A 13,435-nucleotide genomic window follows, 5' to 3' on the forward strand; every position below is an offset into this window, starting at 1 on the left:
AAATTTTAAGTAGGTATCTAGACATATTTAAATATTTGTTTCGTTGTATGTCACTGTATATATAATGATATATGTTAAAGATTAGGTAAGCATATTTAAATTAAAAACATACTAATTTAATCTGACCGAATGAATAGATATGACAAGATTATATACTATCGAAAGGACGTGATCCAAAATTGTCTAGTAGTTAAAATACGTGTGCGTCTCAGGACGGCCGACAGAAGTGATAACTTAAACTGATTTAAGTTGAACTATTTAATATTGAAATTGTTTAACTTGAGAATAGCGTCCGTCCGAAATACGGCTAGCGCTGTGGGTTAGAGTGAGAGATAAGGAGCCTGCCTACCGCTGCCACATGCGAAGAGAAAGGGATACCAGACAGACTGGTGCCGTAAAGCGTTGCACAACGAAGCTGTTTAAATAAGAAGTTATCAGTTCAAAAACGACATAAGTATAGAATTTTTATAAAGAAAATAATTGATGTTTGCTTTATGCGTATCTCATCAGAACATCGGAGTTAATATCGCATTAAAATCGTCATAATATTGAATTATAATTGCTGTTTCTTACAAAGTGCATGCCTTAGGAAGGCTTGATTCAAATTGTGATTTAATTTATTATATTTTCGTTAATCAGTTTATTCGAATCGATTCTGATTAGTTTGTTTTGAGCATCGCTACTCTACTATAATTATAAATTACAAACTTTTATGATATACCGGATTATTTTAATCTTATAACTCTATTCTACAATATAATATTGTGCTTATGGGAACAGTTAAAGTTATAAGATATCCTGAGTTTGTATCCGAATATAATAATATAATAAAAATAAACCTTTGACGGTAAAAATGTAATGATTCACTCGATTACCAATTGTACTATCGATAATCAAGGGCCAATGTCGATATATTTGAGTCAAACCCAACATACTCTAGCATATTTTAACCATGTCTTTTTATTTTAAATTTAAAAATAATTACTATTACGAGCAGAGTCGACTCAACAAATTGACAGCTGTCAAATACAACACTATAAAAAAGAATAATACAAGAAATAAGGTTGTATTTCTTGTATTGTATATGATGATTTAATATTGTAGTATTATTTTGTAAATAAACCTTGAAACAAGTATTGTATAACACTTATTCGTTTTTTACTTAATTAAGCAAGGTTACTCGAATATGATAGTTATGAATAAATAAACTATAAAATTAACAGATAGAAAATATCGCCTATACAAAATTTATCATGTCATGTAATGTAATGCATTTTATTATTAATGTGATAAATTGTAAAGCTATATTTTACGTTTGCGTTGCTCTATAGCAACAATTTTTGTCAATTTTTTACATATCATCCTATATTGACGTAATAGCGACCAACACTTACGTACTTGATATTCATTTCATGTATTTACATAAATAAAACACTCACCGTTAGCACTCCTATAGATATACAATGTTATCAACTAATATCTCAGTACTCGATAACCTAGAAACCGCTGTAAATATTATATTAGATCGATAGTTTTTATATATATATCAGTATGTATGTCGTGCTTAAATCGACGAAATCTCGACAAAATATAACAAAAACATTATTTACAGTTGTAATCGATTCCAATCACAGGAGGCTAAAACACCAATAAACATCTTTGACATTAAATTGATACGATAGCATTAGATATAATATTTGGTTCAATAAAGATATAATAGTTAAGAATTAATTATGGTGCACAATATTGAGCTATTAGAAATTCTCCCGGTAAATGTTAATTGTAATTTTTACTTTTGTTGAACTCCACTCCTTCATCGATTGTAATGTATATGGCTACATTCCGGAGACCATGAGTAAATAAAATTTACTCATACGTGATTATATTTTTCTTCCAAATATGACATTCAATATTTTAAAACCTTACTTTGTTTAAAAAACTATAAATAAATACGTAAGTTATCTTATGTAACGTCTGCAGGAACGTAGATATTATCTACGAGGAACATGGCTATACGAGCATCTAAATAAATACAAAGATTGCTTTAATATGTTTGATCAGATAATGTAATCTTATTAATAAAGATCTTTAATCGTTTTAAAGATAAAACCTATGTTTACAAAGATAAATTACTAACTATCGTTTGGTATGATAATGCGGGTATTAGACAGATAGCTTTGTATTTTATATACACACTGCTATCCTCCAATTCTCAGACTGCTTCTGAGAATTTCTTGACAAATTAAATCAATAACTTTATTGGCCCACCCACTCCCTGACTCGAACCCATTACTCCAGACTAGGCTATATATCTTAAGATATATAAGCTAGCTACTAGACCTAAGAAGTTCAGAAATACTTAACCAAAAATAATCAGTTCAAGATTTTAGTTTCATTGACTATTAGTGTGCATTCTAACTAACTGTAACTGTCTTCAAATGAAGATTTCTCACTCGATATTTACAAGAAATAAAAGTTGTTAGAGCGTCTTTTAAATCACAATTAAAAATGGCTTGATTTATTAAAAAATTGTCTGACCACGTTAATAAACTATTTAAACGTTTTCGTAAAATTTAATATAAGTCTTATAATGCTGCGTACATTTTATTTAATATTTTTATGGTCATAATAATAAAAATACAAAAGTCTTATTTAAATTATAAAGTTTATGGATAATAAGTATTTCTATTTATACAGGGTGAAATAGAAACTCAAGGCAGTTTCGAAGAAGTGTCAAAGAGCCCATTATTCGAAGAACTGCTTGAAGATGAAGATCAACCCGCACCGCTTGAAGAGAATCGCGTACAAGTTCGGCAACGGAGTATTTCAGTTCAAGTAATTATTTATTATTATCTGTTCCTCGCAAATTTGGAATAACATTTAAATTCCGTAATTGAAATGTATTCCCTCGTTTTGTCTCAGACTCAGTTTAACTGATGTCCCAAAATATGGACGAAAAGATAGTAAATATTAATAATGGGAAAGTAAGTTTGTTTGTTCTCACTCGAACGGTCTCGTGGCCCGTGAAATGTATATTTGACAATACTTAAATCATCGACATCTGTGGTATAAATTGTAATATTATTTGGTAATAATACGAAACGAAATATACTTTGCAAAATCAATAAGTTTGAAGACGTTATGACGTCATCGTATTGTGCAACAGCACGCAGTCGTAATTAAATACATTGTAATGGATATAATCTATTAGGTACTAAAAAAGTATCTGTGTATATTTTACTCTATACGCGAACTATTGTTATAAGCTAGTATAGTTAATATTTGTTGTATAATAATTAATATTCATTGTTTATTTAACAGTCAGAACAAGAAGGATTATACACTTTTAGGGGTGGTAAATAAAAAATGAATTTACAAAATTTCAGTGGCATCGGTTGAGGGGTTGAGGGGATATATTGTATATGGATTTGTTGTTGAATGAAAAAAGAAACTTTAACTTTCGTATTCAAAATGTTATGAGAATATACTATCTAACCAAAAATATATAGTTTTGTAAATTCTTGGGGCTGTTGAAAATAAAATTGATATTACATATTTTTTTTAATTTCAAATTTAGTCTCGGACAAGCCACAGCACGACAGCGGAAGCCTCGCCAGAAGAGGAAGACGAACAACAAGAAAGCGCTGAATTAATAGAACAAGGTTTTATTACACTCATTTATTTTAATTTAAGTAATAATTAAATTCATTATATATTTATACTTATATAAGCAAGTGCTTATATAAGTATAAATATTTAACATTAGTAATTACTAATGTTTATTAAGATTTTAAAAAGTCAGTCCGTCAACCATCAACGAAGTCTATGGTTCATAAAATGTATGTAATCGTGACTTATGTCATAACTTAATGTTACTTTACTAACGGGTAATCAGATAATGCATTCAAAAGTAAAAAAGTATATATCTATATATATTTAATATATATTCATCTCGTTCCCACACAGAAGTCACGTGTTTTTAGATTACCCATGTGATTCAACACTAGGTCACTTAAATAATAGCTGGTCGTAGTATGTTGTCTCCGTGTTGTTTAATTATACTCTAACTCATATGATCAAACTGCGTGGCACGTCGCTGAGACGACGATTACATAATTGTCGTGTTATTGAAGCTTTAATCATTTTCTTTACTTCTATGTGGGCAATCAAAAGCAGGTTTGTTCATTTATATACCAAAGTTTAAAAAAAACATCAACAACAATTTAAAGAGTTTGTATTGATAAATTTTCAAGAAATCGTAATGGCAATGATAGTTAGTATTATGTTATCACACCTTATCTCGATTTTTACCCTAACCTACTCATTAATCATCAATGTTTGTTCGTAGGGCGTGTATCAGGGTCGGTATACACGAAATACTTCCGAGCGGGCGGGAACTGGTCCCTTCTAATTTCTACCATGATATCAATCCTCCTAGCCCAAATCATCACATCAGCTGGCGATCTTTGGCTCACACACTGGTATTGTTTTTTGTTTTTTATTTATCACTTAAATAATTATTATTTTATGTAGACGTATTTTTCTAGAGGTCTCGATCCCGATCCCGAACAAAAGCCTGTCGATATTTAAATGTAAGATTCGAGAAAAAACGGAGACATGGACGTGAAAAAATATATTGATTAACTCTAGTCTATGTTGATAACAATGTTCCCACGAATAATCTTATCAAGAAAATCTTCACGTGCCAACAATATCGACCACATTTATATTGCATGGACGTATCGACTGTTCTATCACCGAATATCGATGCAAATGCAAAGTGCATTATGGCTGAGCTTTGGTTGAGTGAGCCAGTGTACTATGCACAAGAGACATAACCTCGATAATACTATAGTATGCCACACAGGTGTTAGACAAACCATTTAACAATGACATTTTAAAATGGGCAGCTTAACGTAGTCTAAATATTGAATTGTTAAGTTGTTAGAACGCATTCATTATTATGAATTCCATTAAGTGTCTTTACCAGCATATAATTTCAGGATGAATGATGTTGAACTGAGACGCACAAGAGATGATCTCATGGCTGACATTGGTAGCGGCGATTCAAATTCTACGAGCAATAGCTCGTTAAGTTACGATGATATTCTGGAAACAAATGTTACATCGCCTCTTGATAACTTAGTATCTACGAGCACCATGAATCCAAACCTAACAGTCATCGGCACTATGATGAAGACAGCAATAACGATACAAAACATTGCATTAAACGAGGAACCCTTTGATCACTCGTACTATATTTATATTTGGGCAGTCGCTATTTTGGGATGTATCATTCTAACGACCGGAAGGTAAGCACTGATTTATTTTTAATTTTATACCTTATGTTTATTTTTTTTTATGAATAATTAGATGCGCATCTTGATTTCGTGCGGGTATAATTAATACAAAGATTGAAATTACCAATAATTATTTCTTAACGGATGATTCCGTTACAAAAAAAAAATACAGCTTTCTAGACCCAGTAGCTTTGCCTTTGCGTTGGTCAGTCAAAACAAACGATTTTATAGGTATAGGTATAATTGTTTGTCACTCAGAGATGTAAATATTTTACAAGAGATCATGATGTAATACTGTTTATTTACGGCGAGGACGCCGCAAAAGAAGTCGCACCGGTCGCATAGTGTTTTAGCTTAGCTTTGGTGTCAAAAAGAGATAGCTATACATATCAAATACATCCTAGACTGTGAAATAGATACTTGTCTCAGTATATCAGTATTTTTTTGTGCATACACATATCTAGTTAAAACGTCAAGGACTTAAGAATGCCATCAATATCTTAATTTTTTTATTTACGTATTTGATTATGTAAATTTTTTTTATTATTTTTGTGAAGTAATTCTCGCCAGTGTTCGTCTAGAGGTCGAAATAAAAAGAATTAGGAAAATGTTTAAATACATTAATTTGCATGTTTTTATTTTATTGATAACATAAGAGGTCGTCGCAAATAGGGACAATTTAAGTTAAGTCTTTAAATTAAATATTCGTACCGACTGTGACATATCGGTTTTAACATATTTTTTTTATGTCTCATTACAAATTTACAGAATGCTGGTCTGTTGTCTGGCTTGGACTGTGTAGGCTATGATATGAGTATGTTTACTTATGGTCGAGTATTTTAAGATCTAAATATATTTTCTAAAGTTATTCCAATATTTAACTTTCCTGAGTACTAAACTAGTAGTTTACAATCATTTAAGTCGAGGAAAATTTAACTTTAACATTTTTTGGGCAGTGTACTTACGATACATGACGGACGTACGTACTTACGATATATGATAGCTTTATATACCTATAACAACCAAAAGACAATGAGAAAAAGGTAATTGTTTTCAAATTTCTTTATGGAAAATCAAAAGCAAATTTAAAATCGTATCGTAAGCGTAGGATACGAACCTCCATTTTTATTAAGCCGGGATTTTTCATTGTCTATATCGGGCACATTGGAGGGGTGTGGAATGTGGGTTATGTAGGATTCTTACTCACCAAGCTAGGGCTACGGAATCTTAGAAATAGTTTTTTAATTGTGTACTTAATTTTATGGACAAGAATTATTAGTTTGAGAACCACTAGTATAAAATGTCAATTGTCATGTTTTATTAAACTTTGATAAATTATATTATATTTACACATCAGAATCCACATTTTATTTTAGATCCTTGCTGTTCCTCTGGGTGTGTATGCGCAGTTCGATTAAACTTCATAATCAGATGTTTAGTAACATCATGTCGGCGACGATGCGCTTCTTCGACACCAATCCTTCAGGACGTATCCTTAACAGGTTCTCTAAGGATATGGGAGTGGTTGATGAGATGTTACCTAAAATGTACTTGGATAGTATACAGGTATATATATCTGCAAAATTTATTACTTATTTTTCTTTTCGGGGGAACCTACGCAATACAAACAATAAAATTATTAAATAATAAAAAGCATCATTCATAAAATTACAGTATACCTTTAAACTGAGCCGCTGGGTTCCCGGTTCAGGCCTAAAAAGTTATTGGATTTTTCTGTCGAGTAATTCTTAGTAGGTAACTACTGCACTGTAGTCAGGAAGTTGGCAGTCAGCATGTGAAGCCGTAGATTTTCCATCAAATCTGATTATGTGATAAAAGGAATAGAGAGTGATCTTGTTTTTACGTACGCAGGTGCTTAGTATAGTCTAGTCTTCGGAATAACTGCTGTGATCGAAATTGAGACATCATACCGTTGAACTATTAAAGGAGCTTTTTAATTATTATACTAATCTGTATAATTTTTTTTTTTTTTTAATATAGGTGTTCATGGTGATGTTCGGGATATTAGTAATGGTTGCCATTGTTAATCCTTATATGCTGCTCACGACACTCTTCTGTGGTGTTTTCATGTATCTATGGACTATAATTTACCTGTCCACAGCACAGGCTATTAAAAGGTTAGTGAAAATTATCGATACCAATACTCTATTCTAACCATAACAGGAAAACAGATAAATAAACTACATTTGACAGCAAATGGTCGCGATAACATTGGCTAAGCTTGATTAATCTATGATATTCACTATGGATTTGCGAAAACATGGCGTTTTGAACGTCGACGAAATTGTTGTCGGAATTTTGGAAGTAAAATTAAAGTGGAAATAAGTGGTTAAGTGCAATAGTGTTGTATTGTCAATAAGAATACATTAATCATTAACTCTTTGTGCACTACACAACATAGCTGAGTAATTAGCAAATCGTATGAAATACGTAAATCTAAGGTTTGTTTACCTTTTTTCCTACTTCCATTGGAACAGGCCGTATGTTGTTGAGTACAATAATATATTTTATTTCATGAGATGAAATTTTATTTATGATAAAACACTACTACCCGGTTTTTTTTTGAAAAAAAATTGTACGCTTTATTTTATTTATAACGGCAAATAGTCTTTTTATTATTCAGCTGTTTTGTCGCGTCTCGATTTATATTTTTATCAGTTCATTGTCATCGAAAAGCTAATTTAGATTTATCAAGGTTTATTTGTATAGCAAATATGATATATCACGCTGCAAATATTATAAATCTGCTATTTTTGTAGACACTCGTTTTCATAGAAACATTTTGTTAAATTCCTTTACTTGGCGTTAAGGCTTTGTGCAGGACCGTCCGGGTAGTACTTAGTAAATTACTTACTTTAGGGTAGTGTTCCGGTTTGAAGAATGAGTCAACCAGCGTAACTTTAGGCCCAAGGGATAGACCATCTTAGTTTCCTAGGTTGGTGGCGCATTGGTAATGTAAGGTATGGTTAATATTGCTGACAGTAAAAATGTCTAAGGGCGGTGGTGACCACTTCAGGTGGTATAAGTCTGTCTTCCTCAATCTCTGTAGGATATTGTAGGAACTGTGACACCGTGATTAAAACATGTGATTTTAACTGATGAAAGCTTAGTAAAGGTTTGGTACACGCGGGAAATCACTTCGATATCGTTATGTGCTTTATTCGTCATTTTTTTGTCATGTATTTCTGCATTGATAATATTTAATACAAAAATATTTGATTAAATTACTGTTATAAAATTTAATACTTTAATCGGAAAAATATTATTATTGTCAATAAGATTTTGTTATCTGTAAAATTTTACACTCTCCATTGATATGTATTTACAGTTTCACAATCACAGTGCATGCGCCGTTGTCTGGGAAGAATTACTCACAGCGGCACACTTATAATATTTGCACTATTTAATTATAGTAAATCCCCAACTCAATATTGTATTTTCTCATTAAAACAAGTCTCAAAATCTCGTTTTAAATATGAATACTTCTGATAACGGATTGAACATGCTCGCAGCAAGATAACCCTGTTACTACATACAGAAACGATTCAGATCGATTTCTGTATCACTTTTCTGTTTTATTAACCTCTATAGGTAAATTGGGCCGTCTAAATCAGTAAAAAATAAGTTTGTAATATGTAGAACGTGTTTAAATTTTGAAACCGAACTAGAAACAAGTTACGCTCTAGTAAAGTGATCACTATGAACATGATTGTCTCTGTTTAAAATCAGCGAGCCGACAATCGTTGATAGAGGTCGCGATCGATGTGCTCAACGTAAAACAACTCACGAGCACTCATGTTGTTCAGGATCGAGGGCGTGTCGCGCAGTCCGGTATTCTCGCACGTGTCGGCCACCATGGCGGGGCTGGGCACGGTGCGCGCGTGCGGGGCGCAGGACTTGCTGCGCGCGCAGTTCGACGACAAGCAGGACGTACACACCGCGGCCTGGTGAGTCAGCCTAATGCACTTCTGCTGCCGAGCGACAATATTAAAATAAACATACCTACTTCGGCTTTGGCTTCAAACTCAAGTGTGGTCTGAGCTTTACAGATGATCGATCTCTGTAAACGACCAATAAGCGTGTAATTTTAATTTCGCTTGGTCGTTTCCTTTGGTTCGATCCCATATTATTTTTATTCAAATGAAATAAAAAGTAGCTAAGTATATTCGGAATGTAATTTTATTGTTTGATAGAACTAAATTGGAATGGATTTGAGTTTAATGCCAAAGCTATACTTTGTAACTAATAAATATAGCCGGTAGGTATATAACCCTTCTGTAATTAATGAAGCACTTGTTCCGATTTGTCCAATATGGGTAAATCCTAAGTTTTTTTTAACATTGCTTCAATTTCTTGTGAAAGAAAACTCGTTCGTATGGGGGCCATTAATTTATTATGTAAGACGATTTTTATTAGTTTTTAACCCCTCTCCCCTAAATATTAAAAAAATAAGAAAAGCCTACTCACCCCCATTTTAAAAATATATTTATTTATATATGTTTCCTTTAAATTATTACGCAATAAATATATAGCCTATATTCAACCCTAAAGAGATATATATGTTATGATCATTAAACAGTATTTAATACACAATTTATTTTATTTTTGCGAAGTCAATAAAAAAATATTGTCTGTTCCAGGTACTTGACCCTCATAACAAACACGGCATTCTCGATATGGTTGAGTCTTATCTCAGCATTGTATGTCGTGATAGTCGCCTACACGTTCTTACTATTAGATGACGGTAATATCATTATTTTATCATTTCAATTATTTAGCTGTAATTTAAGGTCAATGACCATTTTCAAAAGAAACTTTAATTTACTTTTACTATTTTATTTATATTACAACAACGAGGTAACCCAGTGAATCATACCGAATCCCTTATCTATCGCCATCCCTTGGTGGACGGTAGGAAAAACTACGGGAGAAAATATATAATCAATAATTACTAAACTGCACTTGAACATATATAACCTTAACGTTACTCGTTTTAAGTTTTTAAAGTTAAATAGCAATCAGTTGCTCGAATGTTATCATTTTAGGTACGACTAAATCAGGCAACGTTGGCCTCGCTATCAGCCAAGGACTCATATTAGTAAACATGGTGCAGTACGGCATCAAGCAGACCACTGAAGTGATATCTCAGATGACGAGTGTGGAGCGAGTCCTGCAGTTTACAAAGCTTCCTCAAGAGCAGACAGACGGTCCTTCGCCACCGAAGGAATGGCCTCAACGCGCCCGTCTCGTGTTCAAAGACCTCTATCTTAGATACGACAAGGAAGCGGAGCCAGTGCTTAAGAATTTGAATATCGTCATTGAAAGTGGATGGAAGGTAAGCTCATCCATATAATGCTGGAAGAACTATTATAATAATGACCTTCTGTCATTTTTACCCACTTCGGTCATTGCAGCCGTTCCCGAAGGCGCTCGTTACACAGAAAATAGTGTACAAATGTATGCTCAAACACATGTCTTTTCAGTCCCATAATCTAAGGGGATAGCAATCCGACATTCCTTTTTGAAATATTCTTACAATACCTAATAAATTTTATTCGCTTAAATATATTTCAAGAGTCGGGGATTTAACTCAGGGACAAACGATTGTATTACAAATTTCGTAATTTAATAGTATGTTTTATCGATATATTATCGATATATTAACTAGCGATCCGTCCTGGCTTCGCACATGTATAAATTCTGAATATAGAAAATGAGAAGTGCGCTTAGCACGAAAAATAAAACAATAAATAGATATATTATAGAATAGGTAAATTTATTTTATAATATTTATAATAAAAAATATTTGATTCGTAACTTTATTGTGAGAAATAAATCAAAAAATTCCACGGCTTAAAGATTCGGTTTATTTTAACTTAATTTCATAATTTTCATAATTTATTTATAAATTACATTTTTAAAAAACGAGCCTTGATGCTTTGCGTATTTTTGTTTTCGTTTTCAAAATATTCTTATTTTTTTCTGCTTTACAGCAATAAAGAGTTTTATCAGAATTTTATTTTAGGTTTACGTTTATTTTTATACCTTATACTTAAGTTTAAATACAGACATTTTTCAAATTTAATATAAGATAGGGAAGTTTTTGGATTTTTAACTGTCAATAATAAATACGCACTTAAGAATAAGCATTGTATACTTATATAGTCTTAAACCGTATATCTCTCTCTTATATCAGTAATTTGACATTCGAGAGTAAGCCAAATCATTGTGTAAATAAAGGCGATATTGCGTAAAATGATATACTACAATGTCTCAACAGTCGCGTTTTAAAAATATTCTAATATTCAACGTATTAACTGATAAGTGTCATCAAAATCAGACAGCTTGATAAAACCATCAAATTTTTAATCTCCATGCTTATATAATGTAATCTCTATCTGAACATGCTTAGAACACATGAATCCTCTTTAGATTCAAACAAAATTTATATAGTCAATATAAATTTTAAAATTAAATTATTGTAATGAATTCAGCGCAAATTCGTTTCGTCATATATTTTCAAGGGACGACTAAATGTAACTACGATACTACTATACTACGATAACTTGCCCATATTACTCTGGATTTAATATAATAAATATTAATTAAAAAAATATTCTCACAACTGTAAACAATAATAACTGCCCGGCAAGTCTCTGGTACAGTACAGTATTAAAATCCACTACGCCTATTTATTCGATGTAAAATTAATACATGTATGCATGCTATCCTTTGTTTTTTTTATTGTTTTACTTTTTAACAATGCGGCTTCCTTCACACCCTCCATAGTTTTCTATGGATTTGTATATATTGCAAAGCGTAAATGTTTAAATATTTTATCTCCCTTCGCGCACTTTTATTAATATTTTCGAAACGGTTGGTTGCAATTACGTTATACCGTAGTAAAAATAACAGTTTCTATAATTAATTATTGTTATAGTTACATTCGTTGCGTGTGGCTTTTATTATGACTTCGGAGTCGTATTTTTAGGATACCGAGTGTAACTAAAAAAAACTGAGTAACATAATATTTCAATAATAAATTTATTGTTATAAACTGTACAAGCTTGTATACAATAATAATGATTTATCAGGTGGGTGTCGTCGGTCGAACTGGTGCAGGAAAATCGTCGTTAATATCAGCTCTCTTCCGTTTAGCGCCGATCGACGGGCATGTTTACATCGACGATATCGACACTGGTGAAATAGCTCTCAAGGTAAACATACTACATACATAAACAATATTGAGTCTTGTGTTTGAATAGACTACTCTTATATAAGCACTTGAATTAATTTAAAATACATTCTAGAATTTTATTAAATAAAATGTACTAATTATAAGAGTAAGATTTGCAAAATGGAAATTATACCAATGTTTATCTTCTGCCGTCCGTTTTTAATAGTTGCGATAACGGTTCTTATTAAATTACAATCGTTTACTTAGTAAACTTTTAATATAGGTATTTAAATAAGATTTAAATTAGAGTGTGTATAATTATATACACTCTTTTATCATATAATAATTGATATAATATCAATTTCAATGAGAATTACAGTATTCTAGTATTATTGGATTGGTACTATTTTTTATCACTAAAAAAATAATTGTATTAGAAATGTAATTGAAACTCGCGGCCAAGTGCGAGAATATCCCAGAAAATTAAGTGTTTTAATTTATTTCTCATACTAAGTATTGCATTTGTAGGAACTACGCGCCAAGATTTCCATTATTCCTCAAGAACCAGTGCTGTTTTCAGCGAGCCTGCGATACAATATGGATCCATTCGACAAGTATACCGATGCTGATATTTGGAAAGCTTTGGAACAGGTAAAAATATTATAAAGTAGTCTCACTATAATGCTACTAAATTAAAAATAAACCCTGACGAGGTCAATTAGAAATGTCATGGTTGGTTGTATCTGAATCGTGACCTTTGATTATTGCTGTTTGTACGTTTCATATGAGTCTAAGAGAGACGGCGCTAACTCGATCGATAATAAAATACACAAAGTCGCGGATAGTGAGCGAAACTTTAATTAAACGTTACCCGTTATTATGGCATGCGTGGGTCCAATATTGCAATTAAATCTTAAACAAATTTCATCAAAGAAAT

At 31.8% G+C, this 13,435-nt stretch overlaps 1 protein-coding gene across 1 annotated transcript in view; it reads left to right on the plus strand.

The window, feature by feature from the left end:
* Positions 1-13,435, plus strand: part of LOC125075322 (ATP-binding cassette sub-family C member 4-like) — a 36,418-nt gene that overhangs the window by 19,136 nt on the left and 3,847 nt on the right. The window contains exons 11-21 of the mRNA XM_047687053.1: positions 2,698-2,835; positions 3,578-3,662; positions 4,349-4,481; positions 5,004-5,312; positions 6,677-6,866; positions 7,302-7,438; positions 9,128-9,268; positions 9,962-10,065; positions 10,367-10,656; positions 12,416-12,538; positions 13,027-13,149. Of these exons, the coding sequence (XP_047543009.1) occupies positions 2,698-2,835; positions 3,578-3,662; positions 4,349-4,481; positions 5,004-5,312; positions 6,677-6,866; positions 7,302-7,438; positions 9,128-9,268; positions 9,962-10,065; positions 10,367-10,656; positions 12,416-12,538; positions 13,027-13,149 (1,773 nt within the window). The remainder of the gene's footprint in view (positions 1-2,697; positions 2,836-3,577; positions 3,663-4,348; positions 4,482-5,003; positions 5,313-6,676; positions 6,867-7,301; positions 7,439-9,127; positions 9,269-9,961; positions 10,066-10,366; positions 10,657-12,415; positions 12,539-13,026; positions 13,150-13,435) is intronic.

This window comes from Vanessa atalanta, chromosome 2 (assembly GCF_905147765.1).
Source record: "Vanessa atalanta chromosome 2, ilVanAtal1.2, whole genome shotgun sequence".
Classification (NCBI taxonomy): domain Eukaryota; kingdom Metazoa; phylum Arthropoda; class Insecta; order Lepidoptera; family Nymphalidae; genus Vanessa; species Vanessa atalanta.